This window comes from Glandiceps talaboti, chromosome 9 (genome assembly GCF_964340395.1).
Source record: "Glandiceps talaboti chromosome 9, keGlaTala1.1, whole genome shotgun sequence".
NCBI lineage: Eukaryota > Metazoa > Hemichordata > Enteropneusta > Spengelidae > Glandiceps > Glandiceps talaboti.
Genome location: NC_135557.1, coordinates 7646980 through 7673787, shown reverse-complemented (window position 1 = coordinate 7673787; position 26808 = coordinate 7646980). Strand labels below are relative to the sequence as shown.

Below are 26808 nucleotides of genomic sequence, written 5' to 3'. Positions count from 1 at the left end.
AAAGCGATTACGTTTCTTTTTGTACATAAGTACAATTAGTTCACAGACCAACAATGGTCGAAACTGGAAACTGGTGTGTGTGTGTGTGTGTGTGTGTGTATGTGTATGTGTGTGTGTGTGTGTGCTCTCTAGACTTTGATGAGATATAGCAATATACAGTATCCATAACACCAAGTGTCTGTAATGTATGATGTCTGAAATATTCGCCTTTATGCATATTAATCTCTTCACATGGGCAATAATATGTCGATGTAGACTTATTGATATACTAACTTGTTTTTAAAAATTACTGTTAACAATTACTTCTCAAGCCATTACGAACCTTTTAATTTTTGCCCTCACATGCACCCCAAATGACTTTTGGTTGTGAAATCGCTGTTTCTATGTTTTCTAGAGAAATCAGTTTGTTGGTAGTCAACCAACCAACACTTGTCCACAATGATTAAAATATATGCATTCGATAATACAAGCACGAAGTGTTTATCAAGTGTGAATTGATGATGCTAGTTTGTATATTCACTCATCAATCAGAAGCCTTCACAATCACAAACAACTCATACATTCGCCGCTTGCACACTAGAGGAAGTGGCATTCAATAACTAGATAAATTCAGGTTAGAAAACAGATTGAAATTACTTTTTATCCTTCGTAAGCCCGTCGTTCCATCTGCCGTCAGTCAGTCAGTCAGTCAGTTAATCAGTCAACCAACCAACCAGCCAGCCAACCAACCAACCAACCAGGTATCTTTTGACAAAGTCAATTTAACAACACGTCCGCCAATGATCAAAATTTACAGTCGTTCAATAAAGCACAACATGTTGATCAAGTGATGGAATTATGATTTGAACTGATGGGTTGGTACATGAGTACTGCTGGGTATATCATTAAGGTGCTAGTAGGTAAGTAAGTAGATAGGTAGATAAGTAGACTTATTCATTGATTGTTCATATTCATTATTATTATTATTGATTGATTGGTTGATTGATTGATTGATTGATTGATTGATTGATTGATTGATTGATTGATTGATTGATTGATTGATTGATTGATTGATTGATTGATTGATTGATTGACAAAGACTCAAAGGGCCAAGTGGCTGACATAATTGTTGTAAATTAATTCTAGGAAACCTGTAATGACGATATTTTATATCCCTTCTAAGTTTAGGATGAGTAACTCCATTTCTTTGAAAGTCAGAAAGGAGCCCCCTTAACTTTTTTTAATTACAAATTTTGGCAGGTTTATTACACTTTTTTTCTGAAATTTATTACAAATATCGGCTATTTTTATTACAATTGTCGTTCACAGGATGTATTACAAATTGTTGTCAGTTTATTACAAATATCGGCAATTTAATTACAAATTTTGGTTTATTACAAATTTTGGCAATTATTACAAATGTCGGTTGTACAAAGCATCCCCCACTACCACATCTTCCTCGTCATCACTAGTACTGCATGTATTATTGTCATTGTCAATTTCGACTTCTAAATAGTAGAACATGATTCCACTAGAATTGCTATCACATGTTATGCAATCGTACATATTTGAAGTTTGCTCCGGTTGTGACGTCATGAAATACATAAACTTCGGCAATTTCCGGAATTCCCCCCCCCCCAAAAAAAAAAAAATCAATTTTTCTAATTAATATCGTACTTTTGTCAAAAATGTCACACACATCTTTAATCACCTATGAAAACTACATCATTTCCAGGCAAAAAGTTGCAAACTTTGGAAACCTAATAACAAACACTTTAGGCCAGAAGAGATATAAAATCCTCATGACAATATATACAAGCAGTTTGCATAAAGAATTTTAAAGTTGCCTATATCGTTCGACATAATAAACACACACTTTTTTTTTTACATTTGTCCAACACAGCAGGTGAGACAAACTAACTCAATATTTCTTATACACATAATGTGTTAAGTCATTAGATTAAAACTGATATCTTGGTAGCTGATTTGAGTAAAATGCAAATGTTCATCTAGTTTTAAGCAAGAAAAGATATAAAATCATCATGCTATTATATACAAATAGTTTCCATAAAGAATTTTAAAGTTGCCTATATCTTTCAACATAATAAACACAACATTGTTTTTTTTTACACTTTTCAGATTCTAACACAGCAGGTAAGACAAACTAACTCCAGAAAGACTGCTTTTGTTTCTTCTATTGTCTTCTATGACACTATATTTCTCTGTATTCAGGCATTGTTACACTATTTTTTTTGTAGTAGTAGTGGTTTCCTCAATATTTCTTATACACATAATGTGTTAAGTCATTATATTACAACTTATATCTTGGTAGCTGATTTGAGTAAAATGCAAATGTTCATCTAGTTTTAAGCCAGAAAAGATATAAAATCATCATGCTATTATATACAAATAGTTTCCATAAAGAATTTTAAAGTTGCCTATATCTTTCAACATAATAAACACAATTTTTTTTAACACTTTTCAGATTCTAACACAGCAGGTAAGACAAACTAACTCCAGAAGAACTGCTTTCATTTCTTAAATTGTCTTATATGACACTGTATTTCTCTGTATTCTGGCATTGTTACAATAATTGGTTACTATAGTAATGATTTCTTCAATATTCCGTACATGCCTAATATTGTTACTGAATGTTTGAAGCAGAAAATCTGTCCCCATTTTACCCAGTATCGTCAATACAAAAATATTAATGAGATTTTATTACATTAGTGGGATGTCGAAACTGGTATTAAATGTGCTTTATCCAAATTGAAATCTGATACGATTATTACTGAAATTGAAGTGCTTAGTAGAAATGCCAAGCTTACCAAAAAATCACATTTGACGTAGACAAAATAATCTCAGAAAAAAAAATTAAGGAGTATAATAAACTTGTCCCAAAAATGTTCAACTGCAGGACACATCCAGAGGAGATCATATAAGTCTTCCTTTTTAGCTTACTAGTTGCAGCAAATGATGTCTCTCATTATCCATGTATTAAACGATTTACGATATAGTAAAGTTTTCTTATAGTATTCAAGTCAAAATAAATGTGATCAATCGCAGGAGGAATCCCGTGTCCCCGGTACAGTTGGAGTTTAAAAAACAGTGTAATTACGAATTGTGTACTTCTTTTGTAGTAACATTATCAATTCGTTTTCTCTCAAAAATATTAAAGACAACGGAGATATTTCGACCACCGGATTGCATGTCTAAACTATACCACAACTAACTGATTTATAAAAAAATGAACTCCCTAATCCGACCAGTATTATAACTGAAGACTCCCTAAAACTGCATAAAATTATATTATATTACAAGTTGCATAAATGAGTAATATTAATGATATAAAGCCGTACCTGATTGTGATTGCACAAACAATATGTAAAGTCCAATATCTTTATTTACTAGTAACAGTACCTGATTTATGGAGAAGTGACAAACGTTGTGGACCAGCCTATCCTCTGTCTGATGGAAGTCCAGCACAATGTGACCCTGATTCAGATATGCCATGCTGTGCGCCTTCTGCTTGGTGTGGTATTTCTCAGTATCACTGCGATTGCAGCGAATGCACTGATTATCGAGGTATTGTATGTTATGGTATTTAAAGAGACACAAGCAGATTGTATAGCTTTTTAGTTCTGAGAAACTATTTCTCTCTGTATTCTGGCATTGTTTCAACAGGTGGTTACATAGTAGTGGTTTTCTCAATATACTGGCTACGCCTAAAGTTTTCCAAGAAAGTAAAAAGTACCCCATTAGGGTCAAACAAATCTTTTATGTAAAAATATACCCCAATCATAAAAAAATCGCTTTCCTAGCTGTTGAAACGTTCGCCTAATATTAAGCAAGACAGGAAATATAATCGTTGTGATATTGTATTCAAGTAGTTTGGATCAAGAATTTTAAAAGTCTTGGCGAATAGAAATATATCGCAAAAAATGTCCACACAGTGTTCACATATTAAAAAGCCTTGATAATGCAACTTATTAAGTCTTGATATATTGCTTTGTAAAGATGATTTACAGATATTTGAAGTAGTGAATATAAATTAGATTATATTTGATATAAAGTTGATCTGAAGTTGTAAATTTAAACAGCACTTTTGAAGCAGAAATTAAACGTTTCATATGGCCTTACAGTTTGACACAATTTCAAACGCACACAGATAGTGTATACTTTTTTAAACAAAATATGAATTCACTCTAGGTAATTTTCATCATACTCACCACACCGATAGGTAAGACAGTGGCAACCCCTCGAAAATTAAACTACAGTTTTCAACGTGTGAGAGATCTCAAGAACATGTTGAATTGGTAGAGCAAATTTTAAATTATTATATTGTTATCTGAAGATGATTACATTGAGCTCATTGAAAAAAAATGTTTTGAAATTTCTCTGTATTACTTAGCGTTATAATTTCAACGTAACAACGTATGCAACATAAAGATAATTATTCACACCTCGATCACCAAATCTATACCAATGTATACCTTTAACACACGCTGCATTACAACTCCATGTGGCACTGTTAGTTCGGAGCCAATGAACTCGCAAGACAATTTCAAATATGGCCTGTTCATAGTATCACAGTATCATGTCGAAATATTTAAATTTGAAATTACTTTTATTATATTTTAAACTCACAAATTGAATGCAGAATTAAGTATGTACAGATAAAACTGAAAGGGTGTGCTCAAACGTCAACCACCATAGCAAATTCACACAATGCTTTATTATCATATGATATTAAACTCCTTAACTTCTAATAATGATGATGATGAAGATGTTAATAATAAGAATAATAATAAGAATGCATAATACATAATCATTTTAAATTTACTTTATTTATTATGTTTCTATGCTTCCTAGGCTAAGGAATCACTCGACTTTGTTGTGCAGCTGAAGGTGAAACATGGACACAAAATATCGCCTGGAAAAAAAGAAACAGAAAGTTACGAATTATGCTAAGATAATGTATTCATTATTTCCATAGGATAGGTACTGTATGGATGTAATAAAAGCTAGAGTAGTTATAACTATATATTTTATTTGCTTCAAAGTTAACATTATCACAAACAGGCAGAGCCAGACAGACAGACAGAGACAGACAGATAAACAGATAGACACGCATGCATGCATGCATGCATACATACATACATACATACATACATACATACATACATACATACATACATACATACATACATGTAGATAGACAGCCATACATACATACATACATACATACATACATACATACATACATACACATACATGCAGCTAGCTGCGCACACAGACAGAGAGACATCTTCTTGGGATATAATAAGACTTTGGTATTTTAACTTTCAGTCTGGTATAGAACTTATATCGCAAAATAAAGTTGGTATATTACCTCAATCGTCTTTCGAGTCAGTCCATTACAAATAACCACAATACTTTTGATAAATTTCAAACTACAGCGACACACTATATTTTGCTGTCTTTCTTAGCCTCTATCGCTTCTGAGATCACTACAAGTTTTCTTTCCTCTAATCTGAACAAAATACCATTTTCAGTTGATTTAATTGCATGTTAACAGCGGAAAAAGCGAGTATGTGTATGTATGTATGTATGTATGTATGTATGTGTGTATGTATGTATGTATGTATGCATGTATGTATGCATGCATGCATGCATGTATGTATGTATGTATGTATGTATGCATGTATGTATGTATGTATGTATGTATGTATGTATGTATGTATGCGTGTGTGTATGTATGTATGTATGTATGTATGTATGTATGTATGTATGTAAGACTCTAATGACTACATGTGTGTATGCCCGTGTGTGTGTAATTTATTTGTCTGTATATATAAAATTTTCATACTGAGATTCAATATCCATTGATGCTCGGAAGTTGATTCACACATAATGGTACTTAGAGTTGTTCATATGGTTATGAGCATCAACACACACACACACACACACACACACACACACACACACACACACACACACACATACATACATACATACATACATACATACATACATACATACATACATACATACCGGTGTGTGGAATGACCAGAATTCAGCCATCACCCTTCTGTAAGTTAAAATATAACTAAAACATTATTACACGTTGTGGTTGGCCGTACGATCGCATCTGCAGGTAATCATGCTGGAGAATCCGCCTACATAACTTCATACGATCTCTGCACTAATTTAAAATTGAAAATCATGTCGGTGAAATATGCTCCAATGTCGGTGAATTCTATAAATATCGGCAGGTGACATTCAAAATTTACTGTACAGGTATATAAACAGTGAAATTTCAAATTTACCGACATTTTACAGGTTTGAAGGTCGCACTTGCAAAAAAAAAATATACATCGCAGTGTAGACGAATTATCTTGACTGACACACTCTGATTCCACTGTTAGTATCAAAATATATGAAGACAGACAATGTTGTTGACGTTAGTTTTCATTTACACTTCCATTAGATAACGAGGGACGACCAATCTTTGAGTTCCTGTGCCCCATGTGAATAACAAGATTGTATTTTCCCACCACATGTATATACAGATAAACAAGCCACTTTTTACACCCCGTCAATATTGCCAACTTTGAGTTCCTATTCCCTATGTGAATAACAAGGTTGTATATCTACCTATGAACACATTTTTCCAACCACATGTATATACAGATAAACAAGCCACTTTTTACACCCCGTCAATATTACCAACTTTGAGGTCCTATGCCCCATGTGAATAACAAGATTGTATTTTCCCACAACATGTATATACAGATAAATAAGCCACTTTTTACACCCCGTCAATATTGCCAACTTTGAGTTCCTATTCCCTATGTGAAAAACAAGGTTGTATATCTACCTATGAACACATTTTTCCAACCACATGTATATACAGATAAACAAGCCACTTTTTACACCTCGTCAATATTACCAACTTTGAGGTCCTATGCCCTATGTGAATAACAAGATTGTATTTTCCCACCACACGTATATACAGATAAACAAGCCACTTTTTACACCCCGTCAATATTACCAACTTTGAGTTCCTATGCCCCATGTGAATAACAAGGTTAAATATCTACCTACGTCTTATGGTTATAGGTGTCACTATGGTAGCTACACCATCCTGGTCAAAGGTGATATCAAACATGTTACTGTGAATAAGGACAAAGATGGACAAAGATGGGCAAACATGACACTATTACCACATATTTTACATACTTTACCCACCCTGGTAAATCTGACTTTTCGTATAGTTGTTTGTCAAAAAACTCACACATTTTTGGCTACTAAATCTTAAAGCGTGATACAGACTCCAGTGCAGTGATGTGTCGATGCCCATTTTATTAAAAGTGTTGTTTTTGTTACCATCATGCTGTCTAAACCTTTTTCCCTATAATAAAGGAATTATGAAAATAGAAACAAAAAGACCTAGTCATGTTACAGAATTATAATATGTTTTTTATATACTAGCAAAGCAGATAGATTTGCTGTATAATAGTTTGCAATAGGAGTAATAGGATTTCATTGATTATTCCTTTCAGGCAATCCACAAATTAACCTAAAATAAAGGTAGTGCTGCAGACGTATTCACTGTTGTCTACTTTCGCAACCTACTGAAGTACACAAATGTGACCTGTAAAGTTAAAACTTGATATCGAGCCAATAAATGATTGTATTACCTCTTACACGATGCACAAACATGTTTCATGCTCATGAAAGAATTGGACATGTATTCAGTGGAAGACTGCATAGAATTGCCGGAAGATGTTGATGACAGGTTTGCTTGGTACAAAGAATTATGTCATCATGTCTTGGTCAAGTATTTCATGACAGGACCAGATATGTACTCAACAGTGAGAAAGAGTCTGGATGATGAAACAGAAAATGAACACTCTTGGCAGAAACAACAAAATGAAAACAACAGGTACATATTAATGTAAACAATGTCAGGAACTTCAGTCTCACATGACATCTTGATAATATGAAGCAACATTGCAACTAGACTCACAATTGTACTTTAACAAATATTTATTAATCTATAGGTTTCTTCTTGACAAAATTGGCTTATTTTCATCAATAGCTTGCGATATGCAGGATGGTGACAACAATGTTTCCTTGGCTTTAGAAAAGAAGCTACATTACATGTAAACTTTACTACATTCTAATCTTCCTATTATAATACAATTGACACTGGTTATTTTTCTTCTTCCATTTTCATATGTACAGATACAAGTGTCATCACTGTAACAGGACTTGTGCAAACCTTGCGAGTGCCATTGCACATGAATTGGACATGTAGTCAGTGGATGACCGCATAGAATTCCCGGAAGATGTTGATGAAAGAGTCTAGATGATGAAACAGAAAATGAACATTCATGATGTTATCCAACAAGTACAAAGACTACACAGACCTGTGAATACTGGTGCTAGTGACGACATTTACAATTACCAGTTGCCTTTTTTTTCAAATTGCTCCTATTTCATAGAAATCTTACAACGACAATAGATGCTGGGGATGGAGAAAGAGCAGTCACATCTTCAAAATATGAACTGTCAATTTACAATATGACAAATAAAGTGAAATACATGATAGCTTGTATTCAGTTACAGACTTTGGTACAAGCTAAACTTAGTGCCAGTCAAGCACATAGACTGACGTGGAACAGGACAGTTAATGTCAGGGTGGTCAGAACAATAATGAAGCTATTGATGGCCACATTGAGTTAATAAACAGAGAAGTGAAGAGATTGTGCAAAGGAAATCAAACTAAACAATCTTGCATGAACCAAGCAGCACTGTACAAGGTACAAATGTCAATGGTAAAACACTTGGATGAGATAGCTCATTATCATAGGAGAAAGGACATTCATCATGTTCCACGCTGAGATGCTGACCTTCGAAAGGTGCTTTCCAACTTATGCCAGAACAGAGCTTTAGAACGTATTCATGGGCGGACAATGACATGTACTAAATTAAGGAGTACTGGTATTGTGTGCTGCAGTTCCCACAAAAAAACAACAACTGGTAGACAAGCTTGCTAGGCACAAACAGAAGTTGTATGTATGTCGTTATGTATAGCATGTAGTATATTTAGTGCATGTTAAATGTTAAAGAGGTGAAAAGTATATTTTGCAAAACTTATACTTTCTGCAAAATACAATGTCAGGCTATCAAAGGTACGAATGTTTAATTGTATTTGCAAAGGAGTTATAGACGTCAGACACTGAAAGGGGAACTCGTGTCAAGTTGAGATAAAGAACACATGCTGCAATGATTCTTTCCTCCATTCAGATCTGTTCATGTACAGATTTTGTGTAGTGTAAAAAAAACACAGATTCATGTAATTGAGTATAGAAATAGAGTATACTGTATTTAAATAAAGAACAATTTTTACATTAAAATGCTGTGTGTATATATATACACCTGTGTGTTTGTGTGTGTGTGTGTGTGTGTGTAACTTGATGCATTTTAAGCTGCTCAGTGTTTGATACTGTTGTAGGATAGTAAAGTAATATGGACAAGAAGCAGAACCCTCAGTGTTGAATTGAGCTATCATTCGACAATTTGATGATCACTCAATGTGTGAAATTCAAGTCACAACTAAACAAGAGTCCTCTTCCATACTAATAGTACTACATATAATACACACACACAGATGCACACACAACAATGAACATATCTTTAGTTGTCAATATAAATTAAATTGGCTGAAAAGATTATCTATACACTAAAGTGATTTTCAGTCAGAGCTACTAGAAGAATTATCAATTACTGCATCTGATTCACAACTGTTGTCACTAGAAGTACTCTCACGCTCTGTATCCGCACAGTAGTGTATCATGTTTTTTCTATGTAACTAGCATCTGATACACAATTTCCACAAGTGCAATTCTTTTCACAATTGTCACAACAACTGTGGTGTCCATTCTTCTGCTTTATCCTTAAAATTTCTTCGCTGGTGGCAAAGTTTTCAAATAACTTAACCCTTCTACAAGTTTTTACATTCAAAATGTCATTCTTAAATTTAAGTTTGGGGCAAATGTCACGTAGCATTCTACCACGGTAGAACAATACTGCATGAAATGGGTTTCCATCCCTTCCGACTCTGCCGGATTCTTGAATTGAATGTAGCTTTCTAAATCAAATGACACTCCATAATGAATGACATGATGGGTACCTTTAACATCAACGCCCATGCCAAGAGCTGTTGTACAGAAAATAATTCTTAATTCGGACTTTGATTCTTTCCGTATCTCATGTAAATGTGATTCCTGCACTCTAGAGTCAGTTTCACTGTGGTACATCTCGATATACTTGGCAGATTCTGGAAATTCCTCTTCGAAATAGTGGTAAAGTGAAGCAGTAACATCAATAGATGAACAGTACTCTATTGTTCGAGGAAACAAACCCCTCTCGTCATGCAGTTTGTCCATCATCCAATATAACGTTGAGGGAATATCACTGTTGATTTTCAAGATACCGTACCTAATATTTTTCTTATCTGGACAAACATGTATTATCTTATAATCGTTAATGACAAGAAAGTTCTGTATTTGTAATTGAAGTGTCCTTGATGCTGTGGCTGTCAAAGCCAGGACTCTCACATCTGGGAAAAAAGATCGCATTTCTCCAACATGTGAAAAATAGGCTCTAAATGCGCCCTCCTAGGCATTCCATCTACCCTTGTTAGACACGTCTGGGTTTTCACCCCTGCCAAAAAATAAAAATCCAGGTTAATCTCTACCACAATTATTTCATCAACAGTTTGGAACACTTGAATTTTATATTAAAGATTATTTTAAATAAATCATTGCATGTTTCAAAACTTCCCATGTATATGAGACAAGTGGCAGATCAAGAATATTGCATGAAGACTTGTAGCTACACTCTGTTATAATAGTTACATTTCCACTTATATCCAATGCTCAGCTTTAGCTTGTTAATTATCATTTTGAAAGTTGTACATACCATTTGGTATTGTGTGGACCTCGTCGACCACAAGCAGAACAAGCTTGTCACTCTTGGTTTGCCTTCAATACCTCTAATGTGTTCTGCTTGCCTGACAGGTAATCTTCAGGCGAGCCAGATACGTACATCAGTAATTCTTTATCGTTGAAGATGTCTTTCACTAATTCAGCATGAAATCCATGGGTTGTCAAAATGCTATCTAAATTGATAAAAATAAAGCAAGTCAATAAATAACAATATGACACTTACAATGCACAACTTGTATGATTTAAGGATGCCTTTTTCAACTTGAGGGAACTGTGTTATCAACGTGACACTAATATTATGCTAATTATTCTGGAAGTAATAAAACAATGGTTTAAAGAAGAAAAAAACATCAACACACAGAGCTGCCCTGTATAAAGAGGATTATGGCTAATCTATGCACATGCGGGAAATTGAAACAGTCAGTACAGAGCACTAGCTTCTGAGTCTTGTTTTCAGCATTTTTTCTGTGCTCCGAGAAACACACATATCATAAATCATGTATGTACACATTGTTTGTGAATGTCATAGGATGGTAACTTGATACATTAATTAGTTGAAGATCAATCAGTTTGTATCATAGAATGTAAAAAAAAAATCAAAATGAGACAAATTCTCCTGCAAACAGCTGTTTAGATTGTTTGTCACTCAGGCTTATTAACATATTTGCATGTGAACAACCCAGATAGGGATTGTTTTAATTTTGGTGATTACTTGCCAGCAAGTCACCACAAGTTCTCCACCTCCAAAACATACAGTCAGTCATATGCAAAATAGGGACCAGGGAATTATGCCTTCAACAAAAGATGACATTGATAAGGAACTCACTTGGTCTTTCATCAGTGAAACTAGTGGCGAAACTATCAACACAGATCCGCTTGAATTCAACATGTGGGGTACACATGGTATACCAGGGATTTTCCATACCCTGTTGGTAAGATTGCAAGGATATCGTCCCCTGAAAGAAGGTGCATTAGGGCGTCTTTCTGTGCTGGCTTTAGTTCACTTACACCAAATCATGAGGACTACTTACTGGAAAATCACGTTCTCCGTGGGCACTAGAAGTGATACTGCTGCTGCTTACTTCGGAAGACGCCATGTTTTTTTTGTTGATATGCAATGCGCATGCTCATGAAAATTCCCATAGTACTTCAGTAAGACGCAACCTGGTTGGTTGCGAGGCTCTGTGAGCAGAAATTCGTTTGAATGGGCGCCATCTCAGATGGAGAGGAGGCGATCAGGCTAAAAACGTAAACACGTACTACGAAGGTCAATTCAAGCAAAAAATAACGATGGTAAGATAGCAATGCACGATTAGCCGACATCTACATCGGATTTTAATCAGATTGGTACATGTAGCACCCTCCTTGCGCGTGACATGTTGTAATGTAGTCGGGCCCGGCCCATCGAAATTTGGGATCGTAATTAAACCTTGTAATCAGCACAGATCGTCTGACCTACATGTTAAGCTTTTACGACCAATCAGCTTGTCACTAGTTGCATATTTTATTTGGACTTAGAGTAACAAAATATTTGGTGTTTTAACAGCAAACCCATTCGTTTCTAGGTGTATGTCAGATGTATTTTCTTTTACTAAAACATGACATTTGTAATGTAAGCGTATTTTATGTTTCCATGAAAGCCACTATCTAATTTTAGATAATCTGTTTTCCATTGGATAGCACTAGTGCATATATCCCAAAAGTAAGGAATTTGTTTTTTGTAAAAAAATTTTGTTCTTCTAATTTTACATACATTTTGCCAAATAATGCATAATATGGTAATTTAGATTACCATGGCAACAGATGTTCCTGAAATGATAACTATTTTTTGAACTCAGCATAACAAACTAACCAATATAGGGTGGTCAATATGCAAATAAACTATGTTATAATTAAATTTATCATGTTATTTTAGATATGTTTTATTGTTTAGTCTACTCTGTTTCCTTGGAAACAGCTGTCCTATTTTAGATAATTTGTGTTACAACAGATAGCCCCATCTCATACATGTCAAAAACAAGGACAATTTTTCATTAATTTATATTTTTTACTATGTTTGACGTCAAATTTTAGAAAAAATCATCCACATATTATGGTGATTTTGGTTACCATTGAAACGGATGTTAATCAAAATGTCATGTAAAAAACTATTAAGAGGAATGGAGCTTTCAATAAAATGTATCCGTTCGAGCTTATAGAATATATCTATTTTAAAGGGATCATAAGATATGGACATTTTTCCTTTATAAAGCTCAAAAGCTCAAAATGAATAATAAACAGAAAACGTGTGTGTGTGTGGGGGGGGGGGTGCCAGACCCAAGTTTGTCATTGGAATTCTGCCCTCATCGGCCGGTTCATATTTGGTTGGTTGGTTGACGTTTGAGGGCGCCTTTTAACAATCTCATCTGTGCACATATTAATTATGTAATGCAAGTCTAAAATTGTTATGTAATTTAAAAATTGTTATGTAAATTGTTATGAATAATTACAATTTTACAGTTGATAAATATTATTAGATTGTCTACTGAATCATAACAGTACAGAAAAGAATGACAATTACTCTGTACCTGACATGTTATTTGAAGTTGTTTGGGCAAGAAAAATGGACATGTTTGGAACAGTTTTGCTTCATGGTAGATTGCACAGATTAGTAAATATTACTAGTATATATGGAGTGTGTTCGAAACTTTTCAAAGTCACGTTTCGAGGTTTACGCTACAACAAAATGTATCCGCCTGAGAAAATAACGCCTCGGACCGGAGCCTTAATGTATAATTTTAAAATTGTGTTTGAAAGTTCAGTATCATACCGAGTCCCAATAATGGCAAAATCAATATGTTCAAACAACGAAGAATGTAGAGGAATGGCGAGAAATCAAGCGCCATGTGAGAAATAGTACACAAAAGAATAAAGATATTGTGAACTACAACTGAAAAAAATGAAAAAAATCAACAGACAAACTGTACGACATAAAAGACACGACAACAGCAACACTCACGAAGGAAGAGTAATTATTCGCCTGATATACACCAACCAACGCACATTCCGAGATACCACAGATCCTGAAAAAATCACTTCCACATCCTACACAAATCACAAGGCTGGGTTTTCTCAACTAGCCTCCACCAAATAAACAATGATCTTATGGAGAAATGGCCAAGATCTGGAATCTATCCTTATCTACAAGATACATAACAGACAGCGATGTCTCATTACAAGATGAGTGTTAATTTGAGGATTCTACATAACTCTGTCAAGTAGTCCCAAGCTAAGTTTGTGTAACCTTTCTGCAAAAAATTTGCTTGTGTCTACATGTATCCGTCAACATATATCAGACATGAAAAGGGTCAATAGTCATTAGTAAGGAAATGATTCCACATTGCAGCAACCTCATAATTTAAAGGCATCGGTGGCTTCTTACTGCTACTACTACCACCACCACCACTACCACCACCACCACCACCACCACCACCACCACCACCACCACCACTACAGTGAATTTGTGTGAAGGCACTGCATTAATCAGTACCTGTGATTGAATATTATTGGTAGAGCAGAAGACAGGAACTCCCTAACTTGCTCACACCACCACTACCAATTGATTTTCAGTACCACGGTGGCAAGCGTAGGATGTTCCGGCATTGGGATTTTAAACCAATGGCGGTGTTGGGATGCCAATTTTCATACAATATAAATACAGATAATGTAATGAATCAAAATTAAATGTGACTCTCCCCTAACTGTATTTTTTGTTCAGCTGTCAGCGAAACCTGAGTCAATAGTGTTAGGTTTATTCTCCGTCGTTGTCTAAATTCTTTTGCCTGTTGTATGTCCTTTGTCAACTTTTGTTTTCCATTTACATCTTCTCTGAAACTGGCTGTCAGATTGCCTTGAGATTTAGTGTGCATGTCCCCCCCCCCTCGGGGGGATTGAGTTCTGTTCATTGCAAGTGGATGTGAGCTTTGTATTAGTTAGTGATTTTTTTCGTCAATGTGATAGTACGTAGTTATTGACTGGGTTTTCACAGCATAAGACCCGCGTGTGTGTGTGTGTGTGTGTGTGTGTGTCAAACTGACTTGTCAAGACTGGTTTCGTCCGCATTTCTACCCGTATGTACTATTTCATTGTTTTCTTTATGCCACAGCAAATGTAGGAAAATGTTTTTTGGTTTGCTGTTAGAAATCAACACAAATTTCAGTGTGACCGTGCAGTGTTTTATTATTGGCGAATTAACTATGTTGCAACAAATATAATTGTATTAAAGGCATAATATATTGGGGCGAAAATACAGGTTTCATATCCTTCTTATCATCCCAAAGGAAAAAAATTACGGATCTTTATATTTAATTATATTTACCAATTGTTACACTATACTACCCTCTGTGCGTGGTCTATAGTAATTGATTCAGACTTTTGATATATATACCCATCTGTTGACAGAGTACGTGCAATTTCATTGTTTTCGATATGCTGCAGCAAATATAGGAAAGGGTTTTGTGGTTTGCTGTTAGAAATCAATATAAATTTCAGTGCGATCGCGCAGTGTTTCGTTATTGGCGAACTAACAACGTTACAACAAATATATATTAAAGGTATAAGGTATAGGGGGAAAATACAGGTTTAATATCCTACTTTCTCATCTCAAACGAACAATTTAATTACAGATATTAATTATATTTACCAATTGCTCCACTATACTACCCTCTATGCGTGGTCTATTGTCATTGAATCTGACTTTTGAATTAATCAGAATATTATCAAATAAACTGATGGATTCGGCTACACCACTGTCTTTTGTACTCAATTAAGAAATGGTTACAGATTACCGGGTGGAGGGGGGGGGTGTTTTTTGGAAGGAAAGACTTTTTTCATGCAAGTGTTTAAAAGTAGGGTTACCATTGTTGTGCAATGACATTTTTGATAACTCTATATTCATATTGCAGGATAGGAAGGAGAGGGTCAGAAATGTCTGTCGAATGCCTTGGGGTGTTCTTTCTTTTTTACACACTGAATATCTACATAACACCACCCTTTCTAATTCATGTTCAGTCCCTCACTTTACTTCAGAAGATTCCAAAAGTTTATTTACACTTTTATTGAAAACACTATGTATATATTCTTCTAACAAGATTATTAAAGACACACCTATCGACATCAAATAAAATAAATAAAAGAATCAACAGTATAATGACGTGTTCTACTTTGATGACACTCTCAACTGATACAAAACATGTCTATACCTTGTAGTGCAACTTCGACCTGTGTGGCTGACTGTGACAATATGGTAGATCTTGCTACTATGTCAGCATAGAAAGAGTTATTTGTGTGTGTGTATGCATGCATGCATGTATGTATGTATGTATGTATGTATGTATGTATGTATGTATGTATGTATGTATGTATGTACATACATGTGTATGCGTGTGTGTATGTATGTATGTATGTATGTATGTATGTATGTATGTATGTATGTATGTATGTATGTATGTATGTATGTATATTTGTTGGTAATCATTAAAACAGTCCTGATAAATAAATACAATCCCGACATTTCAAATAAATATTATTTTTCAAAGGATACCAAGGCAAGATAATAGTAGTTTACAACCTGACAAATATCTTTGTGTTATAAAACAGTGTGGAACACAGCAAGAAATGTATGTGAAAGATAATATAAATCCCATGCACCAAAATAACCCCAAAACTCGCCCTGAAAGATAGAATATGCATAGGTACATGTTGGGGAATGTTGTCAAAACCTATTAATCTCTTTAGATTGTAAAATCCTGAGATGAATAGTAATTTCCTCCTCCTTCAACCTCAATTTATCTTCATTTCCACAATCTTACAAATCCCTGAAACAGAGATGTCTGATACAATGTGACCGTTAGTAATGAAGTGCACAGTTACATGATTGTTCAAATTCTTTTGTCTGGTAAGACGAAGATGTTCCACGAAAAGATGACTAAGACGATGTACAGTCGAACCTATTTGTAAACCAGATTTAAACTGAATGCCTTCTGTAAGGGCAAACTTGTTTAGACTTTCGTTCCTGCACACAGTATATTTTGGAATGCAATAGAATATATTAATAGTTATGCTTGCAGTGTGTACCAAATGTATATATTGAGTTTGGTGAGTGCAGTCTTACTAAATAGCCTAATTACTAAAAATCATTAATTGTACAAATTAGTTATTAAACCAAAAGCAACATTACAACTTATAAAACTTTACATGGTATATGTACTTTGTTACCATCAATGTATGTACCAAATTATATTGAATTTGGAGGCTGCATTTTTAAATAAAGCCTACTTCCTGAATATCGTTAATTACGCATTTGTTCATTAAAATCATAGGTACATGTATATTGTATAGACATGTACACATACACTGTGTATATATGCATATACATTGTATAGATGAGTACATATATATACATTGTATAGATAGGGACACATACATTGTATAAATAGGTACACGTGCATTGTGTATATATGTATACATACATTGTATATATACGTACACTATATATAGCACATATACACTGTATATATATATACGTATACATAGATCGCATCGGTGGGTATACATACATTGTATATATAGGTACAATACATTATATAGTTAAGTAAACAGACACTTTATAGCTTGTCGAGGCAGACATTTTGAGCTTAGCAAGGCAACTGTAAATAACTCGCAGCTTCGCATGCATAAATTGAAAAATTGTCATATTTACTCAAACTGTGTTCTGACAGTAGTTAAAGGTGGTGTCAAAAGAGCAAAGGTTTCAATTCGTATGAAATGCTGTCCTGCTGAGACTCGTTTAAAGAGAATGTATGTACGTATATTTGTAGCTACAGATACAGAATGGTGATGAATATGTAAGAAGAACTGGTGGATGTTACTGACATAATATGGTCATAAAATCCGTTGAGTTTAGCTGGAATATAATGAAGCTATTCAAAGTGGTATAGTTATTTTACAAATATAAACATACATTATATTTTGTTAGAATGGATGACAATGGTGTAACTGGATAATAGTGTAACTTGTCTTTTAAAATCGAAGTTTTCATTTTCTGTTTTTTTTTTTATTGCTTCGCTACCCCATTGTTTACATTGTCTCGATTTGAATGGTATGTAAGTTTTTTGACACTTTTTTATTGTACATTTCACACCACTAACTAATCTCGTAAAGTTCACAAAAATCTTCTAAAATACCCCAATACTTACTATGAAGATCATTCCCAATCATATTCTTGTGTAGGTAATCAGATTTTTGCACAATATACAAAAAAAGAATTTAGTATGGTAAGGTTTGGCGTGACTTTCTAAAATAGACAATTAAAGATAAACTTTTTAATCAACAACAGAAAATAATTCAAAGCATTTACTTGAGCCTTCTGATATGGAAAATTGGACTTTGTAGATATACCCAAAAGACCATCTAATGGTGTAAATTATATGGTAATATAGCTACTGTTTTGCAGTTGCATCTCTATTTGTTACCAAAACTCGAGAATATATTCACATTTAAAAACTAATTCATGACAGCTGAGTGTTCATGGTGACGTCGCAAAACATCAAAACTTATATCAGAAAGTTGTATTCTGTCATCCGTAACAATAGCAAAGGGTAGAACATAATACAAATTGTAGTCTAATTTCCTGAAAAAGTAATTCCCAATTGTACTGACACCTCATAGGTTTCAAGTGATCATCTAAGTACAGTTCTAACAAAGCAATATAGCTCTTTTTGCAAGAACCTTTTGCAAGGAAAATATTTGGAGGTAGACAGTTTCCCTCAGACACTCCGACTTGACGAATCTCTCTCAGCCACAGACTTGATATGATGCTGATGAAAAAAAAAGTATTTAAGAATGTTTGGTGTAATATTATAATTATTACAAATATGTGTGAATTGCAAAATAGCACCCGAATCGTCCACTGAGTCGGAGAGGTAAGTAACCTCATTTTGATACCAATGATGATAAAAAAATGTGTCATGTTTAACTTTGAATCCAGGGTTAAACCAGATAACATTTTAACAACCGTAATCCAGTCTAGTGTCTTAACACCAACATTCTCAACGATGAGGATTCCCAACTATTTTGGCACAAATGGGTCAAACAAATTTGCTGGAACATTGGCAAACGAAAGATAAAACAGCTTACACAACAGTATTGTTACCATACACATAACCGTAATAAAATGGAGGAAAAGAATCTTGAAACAGAAGTGGCCCATTTCCCATGTCCACAAAAAAGTCAGTGAGAAAAACCCCACCCTCTCCTTGAATTTGCAGCTTAAACGGTTAAACCCCCATCTCTCTCTCTCTCTCTCTCTCTCTCTAAAAACAATTATAACAGGCAAAGTAACATATTTGCACAAACTATAAATATCTCCAGTGGCTTGAACTCTTAAAAATGTTTTGGGTCTAGGCTTTGAATCATTTTTCGGACCCTGAAAATACTATACCAAGATAACTTTGGGCGGAGGGATACCTTAACTTGCTCACCACTATTTATCATATTTTCTAAGGCTCCCATCCCTTCTAAAAACAATAATGTTGGTCTTCTCAATTTCCACTTACTGCAATACTTATGCAAGTTATTCAGTAGGCGTTCTAGCCTATCCTTGTGGAGCCGACGAGTTCAGTGTTACATTACAAAAGGTTCATTCGCAAATGAGACAGGTAACCGCACCGGTAAATCGATTGGAGCTACTCAGAGTCTCACTCATTTCCTTTAAATATACATTAATACTTCAAAAAAGGGGGAAAGTTCTGAACTTTGTTGGACGCAGCACCTACATTCTGTGATACATCTAGTTGATGAAACACAAGATTTAACTTCCTGGTACATTGTACATAATACACTCTATTCGTTTTAATATTGTCCTGTTCAGACCCATTTTTAAAATGGGTGTATGTCTATTTGTAGCTATACATACAAAATGATGGTAGAGATGAAAGAACTGATGGATGTACCTGCCATACTATGGGTCGTAAAGTCTGTTTAGTTGCATGGTTTATTTAGGCATACATAGATAAATCATCTTTTGTCAAAACGGATGAATTCCGGAATGGTGTAACTGGATGGTGTTCAGTTTTCATGTTCTTGTTTCGTTATTTACGTCGCTAGCCCAATGTTTAAATTGTCTTGTTTAAAACATTGTGTAGCTTTCCTTACTCTTAAAAGACCCAGGTGAAAAAGAAAACAGCTTCTCTCATTTCCCGGCTACCATGTTTAAGAAATAATTTCACTTCTACTATTACTGTTTCTACTACTACTACTACTACTACAACAACAACAACTAGTACTACTACTACTACTACTACTACTACTACTACTACTACTACTACTACTACTACTACTACTACTACTACTATGTAGACGTGGGGTAGTGGAGAGCCCGAAAATCGACGATTATCATCGTTACAACCATCCATCCGCTTCTCTTTTCTACCAATCTTCCTTCGTAAAGGTATTGGTTTCCGGATTGTAAGTCAATTTCTTCTTATTTCTCTGTTGTTTCTCTGAATTTTGAACACTTTTGGATTGCCACAGACTTTGGTTGGTGCAACAAAGATGGCCACCTGGCCATCAAGCCAAACTCGAGACCCCACAGCCAGCTTGTCTCGGAAACATGGGATTAAGTTTTCACCCATAGACGGAATTAAGGTCGAAACATACGTTGAGAAAATAGCAGAGATTACAGGACCCAGGAATATTATTGCTGCGTCCAGAGCAAACGGAAATGTATTGGTTTATTTTGGATCTGTTACATGGGTCGATACGATGGTCTTGCGTGGATTGACTATCGACGGCACATGGGTAAACGTTGAGGCAATAGTTAAACCGGCAACAAAGGTCATATTATCGGGTGTACCCCATTTATACCTAATGATACACTAAAAGGAGAACTTTCCCCGTATGGAAAGATGGTCAGTGAAATGAAAACCATTCCTTTAGGTTGCAAGAAACAAGAATTGAAACACGTACAGTCATTCAGGAGACAAATATACACACTTCTCCATAACAAAGACGAACTCGAAGGCCATTTACATGTTACCCATGACAATAAGGTTTACCGTATATATATTTCAACATATGAATTTAAATGCTTCAAATGTGGAGCACCAGGTCATATACAGCGCAACTGCCCCAAAAATGCTGATACACAAGCAAACGAAACCAACAGTCCGGGTAATAACACTCAAACTCCACAAAATGACCAACAAGGAACAACAAGTGACAGAAACAACACGCAAAATACCACCGACAGAATACAACCAAATAGCATAACACACACCACAGATGACCCTCAACACACTAACGTTACCAATAACAAAACAAACAAAAAAACAACACGTGTTGACACAGGTGACAATGGCCAAACTGTAAACCAAGACATTGCTACTATTCAGGGCACTAAAGACGACGCTCTGTTAAACGACAGCAACGAAACAACATCTGACAGAAACGACAAACACGGAAAAACTACGAAAAATATATCAAACTGTAATGACCAAGACACCAACGCTATAACTGACTCTCAAAACAAAACAGAAAACACACCATCAGATAACTACGAAATGGCAGAAGACACCACCGACTTACACCACGTTACAAATGATAATAAGCGAACCAATGACATCGACAACGAAATTGAAATGATCACTGCAAATACAAACAACGAAGTTACACCCGATGAAGAGAGGGTACGAACCCCTCCTTCAACTTTGCCATCACCTCCATCCCTCTCCACCCCTCCCTCTTCCTTTTCAAGCTCAAATCCTTCCCAACCCCAGTCTTTCTCTCTTGATCTTTCTGACTCTTCAATTCCATGTGCTGCGGAACTCTTTCCAAATGTTGACACCCCATTCGAACGATCGCAAGACCTCTTCATATCTTCCGCACCTCGTACTGACACACAAGATGCTGAACCTACACAGGATGGCGATGACACTGAATCCATCATGTCCGACGTGTCAGAGCTATCAGTGACCGGTGATATAAGCTCACAATACACATTAAGCCCAGAATCGATCAAAACATTCCTACTGGATACCATGCACTCGAAGAAAATTATTGAAAGGTGTGCCGAGTTCTGTCCTGATTTAAAGAAACTCATCTACAGTTTAAAACACTACCGCATGAACGAACCTCTTACAACCGCAGAGAAAGCAAGAGTATATAAGATAAAAAGTAAACTAGTTAAACACGTCAAAGTAAGCAACCTGACAACAAAGAAAACTACTTAAATCTCTTCAAATTCTCTGGGTTATCATGGAACGACAATACATTATATTCTTCTTTACTTTAATCTTAATGGTGAGCGTTACATGCACAACACTCAATATAAGAGGTGGGCGAGACCCACTTAAACGCTACCGGATTTTCGATTACTTGAAGAAAACCCACACAAGTGATGCCTACTTCCTGCAAGAGACACATACAGTAGCAGCTGATGAACCCGCCTGGCGAATTGTATGGAGGGGTGACTGTATTTTTTCCCATGAAAACACATACACTGCTGGTATTGCAATTTTGCTAACACCAAACAGCAATGCTGAAATCTTATCAACAAATGAAGTCATAAATGGTAGACTCTTACACGCTCATGTACGAGTCAACGGTGATCCAATTCATTTTATCAATATATACGCACCTAACAATGGTAACGAAAGACTACAAGTCTTCCTGAAATTAAAACAATTGTTAAATGACTTGAATGATGACCCAATAATTCTTGGAGGTGACTTCAACTGTACTATAGAGCCAAAAATTGACCGTACAAGCCAACAAGAACCAGACATTCGCACTTCACTCAGCCTTGACAAAATTCTGCACACATTTTAGTTAGTTGATGCCTGGAGGTATCACCATGGCAACATAAAACAATACACATGGCACAATGACCACAACACTACAGCTGCTAGACTTGACAAAATTCACATACCTAAACACCTGGCCACACGAATACATACTGCAGAAATTTATACAGGATCACAAGCCTTCACTGATCACTCTTTGGTGAAAATAAAAATCACCTTCACTAAAATAAAAAAACACCTCCCCTATCTGGTGTTTAAACACAGAACTTCTTGAAGACAAAAATTACTGTGAACTCATCGAAGAGTTATGCACCCAATGGAAAAACAAAAAGACAAACTCTCCCAAAATACAAGATTGGTGGAACATAGGAAAGAACAAAATAAAATGGCTCACTCAGCAATATTCAACACAAAAACATCGGTCCTTCAAAAACTCAAAAGAAAACCTTGAACGTGAACTAAAAGAAATCGAACACATGATCTCTGACACAACACACACAGACCCAAACCTCATTAATTATTATAATGACAAAAAACAGATATTGACAACTTATATACGCACTGAAAGTAAAGGAGCCGCAGTACGAGCCCGTCAACAACTCCTCCATGAAAGTGATGCTTCCACAGACTTTTTCTCCAGTCTCGAAAACAAAAGAACAGTCGCAAAATTCTGACACAGCTACGACGTAGTGATCAATCAATAACCACAGACCAAACAGAAATCCGCAAATTAACACACAGTTTCTACCAAAATCTGTTCACACCTGACCCTATTTCCACTTCAGAGCAAAACAAACTACTTGCAAATCTTCCAAAACTTGACAAAGACAAGTCCGACTACTGCGACACTGATATTAGTCTTGAGGAACTAACACATGCTGTCAAACAGCTTTCAAACAACCGCTCGCCTGGTATCGATGGAATCCCTAACGAGTTTTACAAAATGTTCTGGCCTATGATCAACCAAGATTTCTTAGAAGTCTTACAAACATGTATTAAGGATGGCGAACTCCCACAGTCTAGTCGAAGAGCTATAATTAGTCTGATCCCGAAAAAAGGTGACAATACGCTTCTGAAAAATTGGTGCCCAGTCAGTTTGTTATGTAGCGATTATAAAATCTTTACTAAATGTTTATCCCTTCGTCTTCGAAACGTGATAGGGAGCATTATCCACATTGACCAAACGTGCAGCATACATGGGCGCTGTATAGAAGACAATATCAATCTAATTAGAGATTGCATACACTACTCCAATGAAAATGCTTTACAACTAGGTATCGCAATCGATCAGGAAAAAGCCTTCGATCGAGTTAACCACATACACCTCTTCAATACGTTACACTCCTTTGGTTTTGGCGAACAGTTCATTCAATATATCAAACTCATCTACAACAATGCCCAGTGTCTTGTACGTGTAAATAACAACTTAACGGCTCCTATTGAATTCAAACGAGGCATACGCCAAGGTTGCTCGTTATCAGGCCAACTATATATACTCGCAATTGAACCATTTCTACACAAAATCCGCACCGACAGTGAAATAAAAGGACTCTGTTTGCCTAACACAGAACGACAAATACACTTATCAGCCTATGCTGATGACGTGGACTTCCTTGTTACACATGATGGGGATTTCACAAAATTAAGTAAATGGATCCAGGTGTACGAAAAGGCTACAAATGCAAAAGTCAACATTTTGAAATCCGAAGGGTTATGGTGTGGGAGTTGGCGAAACCGCGATGACTTCCCGATGAATTTAAACTGGAACAGTGAAGGACTGAAAGTCCTCGGTATATACCTCGGGAACTCAGATAGCTATGTAGACAAAAACTGGAACGAACTTGCCCACAATGTCCAAAAAAAGATTGAATTGTGGTCTAAATATGTCACTGCAATGTCGTACCATGGTCGTATACGTGTAATCAATCAACTAGTGGCTACAAAACTAAACCACAAATTCGCATGCCTATGCCCCGCAAAAGAATTCGTAGAATTTCTCCAAAAGACTTTCCTAAACTTTGTCTGGCAAGGTCACCATTGGGTCAATGCGGAGAGATTACACCTACCTCTTGAAAAGGGAGGACTTGGTCTAACTCATTTAAAGTCTAGATTACAATCATTCAGATTACGTTACCTGCAAAGATACCTTTACAATGATATTAAACACTCAAAATTCTACTTCACAGATTTCTATTTTAGTAAGGTGGGCAACCTTAACTATACTAAACAACTACTGGCTACAAAATTTGTGTATCCACTCAAACACACTCCTCCCTTCTTCAAAGACGTATTGTCTTGTTGGCAACAATTTGATATCAAACGAAAGGGAACGCCCGAGTCTATAAAAGACATACTAAATGAACCCTTGTTCCATAATCCACTGATATTACATCCAGTTCGCAGCGAGACTTTCTTCCTCCAGCATTTAGTAGACGAGGGTATAACTTGTATCAAAGATCTGATAGACGACAGAGCGAAAGAGTGGCGTACCAACGATGATTTATATAGATCCATAAATATCCACTCAAAGAGAATCTTAGATCTCACAATTGAGACCCTCCACAAATCGATACCGATAAAGTGGAAAGACAAAATGAACGAATACTTCCTTGAAACTCATAATTTGGAATCTTCCCCTATAGCTACATACTATAGCTTTGACCTGTACGAACATGACAGCCTTAACCTGGCACTTTATAAAGTAGAGAGAGGGGCCATTTACAGATTCTTAACGGAACGCTATTTCAATATCAGAAACCCAGACGCCCTCGACACAGTGTGGAGGGATATATTGAGCCTTCCCAATAACCTTAAACCTAACTTCAAAGACTGCTATTCAGTACCTATTTCAAAACGTGAAGGGGACTTCATGTGGCGTCTTTTCCATGGTGCTTATCCCACGGGTTCGTACTTACACAGCTGTAAACTTCAGAATCACGACAGTTGCCCTTTTTGCGGCGAAAAAGACACTTTATTACACGTTTTTCTAGAATGTCCACATATTCAACCAGTTCTGCAATTATACAACAATTTGTCCACTAGACTCTTAGAATCAGAAAATCCACTGCCATTGTGGTGGTACATATTGCTACCGAAATACAAAGAGATCTACACGCTTTGTAAATAGACAGGTGTTTAGATTATTTGTCTACCTCACCTGTACAGTTAAAATGTCTATCCACCTGAGTCGCTGGAATAAAATGAATGACAAATCAATAACTGATCCAATTGAAATATTTCGTTCACGAATTCGTTCTAAAATAAAGACAGTACATCAGATTTCTATCACTACAAAATGTATCAATCACTTTAAATTGGGATGGGGACACAATGAAACCCTTTGCCAAATTACACGTGATGAAACATTGGAAATCTTTGTCTAGGCTTTTGTTTATCAGTTGCAATGTACTCTGGGCACCGTACTCCTCATGGGGTCTGTGGATGTAGGTGTGACGTGGCAAATGACGTCACGTCATACTGCCATCCACAGATCAGTACTTTGTAACTTAGCGTAGGAACACACACTTAACGAATTCTGCTTTGTTTCAGAACCGAAGACATTGATGTCGACACAATGGTTCGAAGTATATATATTGAACCCGCCTGGAAAGGTTACTTCCACTCTACAACTATCATGAGGCAGCACTGAATGTGACACATCTAGTACAATAACGCGATATTATACGAACATTACGAATCATTGTTATTTCCGTTTATTTTGCTCGATTCCCTGTTTTTACTTTCCAATGTATATTTAGGAATCAGTGAAGAATAAACGTTTTATGTAAAACTACTACTACTACTACTACTACTACTACTACTACTACTACTACTACTACTACTGCTCCTACTACAACTACTGCTACTACAATTACTGCTACTACTACTACTGCTACTACTACTACTACATCATCAATTAATACTACTACTACTACTACTACTACTACTACTACTACTACTACTACTACTAC

General features: G+C 35.7%; 2 protein-coding genes and 1 long non-coding RNA gene across 3 annotated transcripts in view; 2 read left to right on the top strand and 1 right to left on the bottom strand.

Moving 5' to 3' along the window:
- The window catches only part of LOC144440089 (uncharacterized), a 53421-nt gene extending 48349 nt beyond the window's left edge, over nt 1–5072 (top strand). Inside the window, exons 20-23 of the mRNA XM_078129347.1 lie at nt 2119–2133; nt 2465–2479; nt 3391–3564; nt 4852–5072. Of these exons, the coding sequence (XP_077985473.1) occupies nt 2119–2133; nt 2465–2479; nt 3391–3564; nt 4852–4856 (209 nt within the window). The 3' untranslated portion in view covers nt 4857–5072. The remainder of the gene's footprint in view (nt 1–2118; nt 2134–2464; nt 2480–3390; nt 3565–4851) is intronic.
- A 2578-nt stretch (nt 5073–7650) lies between these two features.
- LOC144439697 (uncharacterized) lies at nt 7651–8328 on the top strand. The gene is made up of 2 exons (XR_013481141.1): nt 7651–7927; nt 8230–8328. It is a non-coding gene; the product is annotated as an uncharacterized LOC144439697 (long non-coding RNA).
- Nucleotides 8329–10007: 1679 nt separating this feature from the next.
- Nucleotides 10008–10628, bottom strand: LOC144439742 (uncharacterized). Its single transcript, XM_078128977.1, has one exon. The coding sequence runs from the start codon at nt 10626–10628 to the stop codon at nt 10008–10010; it is 621 nt and encodes a 206-aa protein (XP_077985103.1).
- Between the last annotated feature and the right edge of the window lie 16180 nt (nt 10629–26808).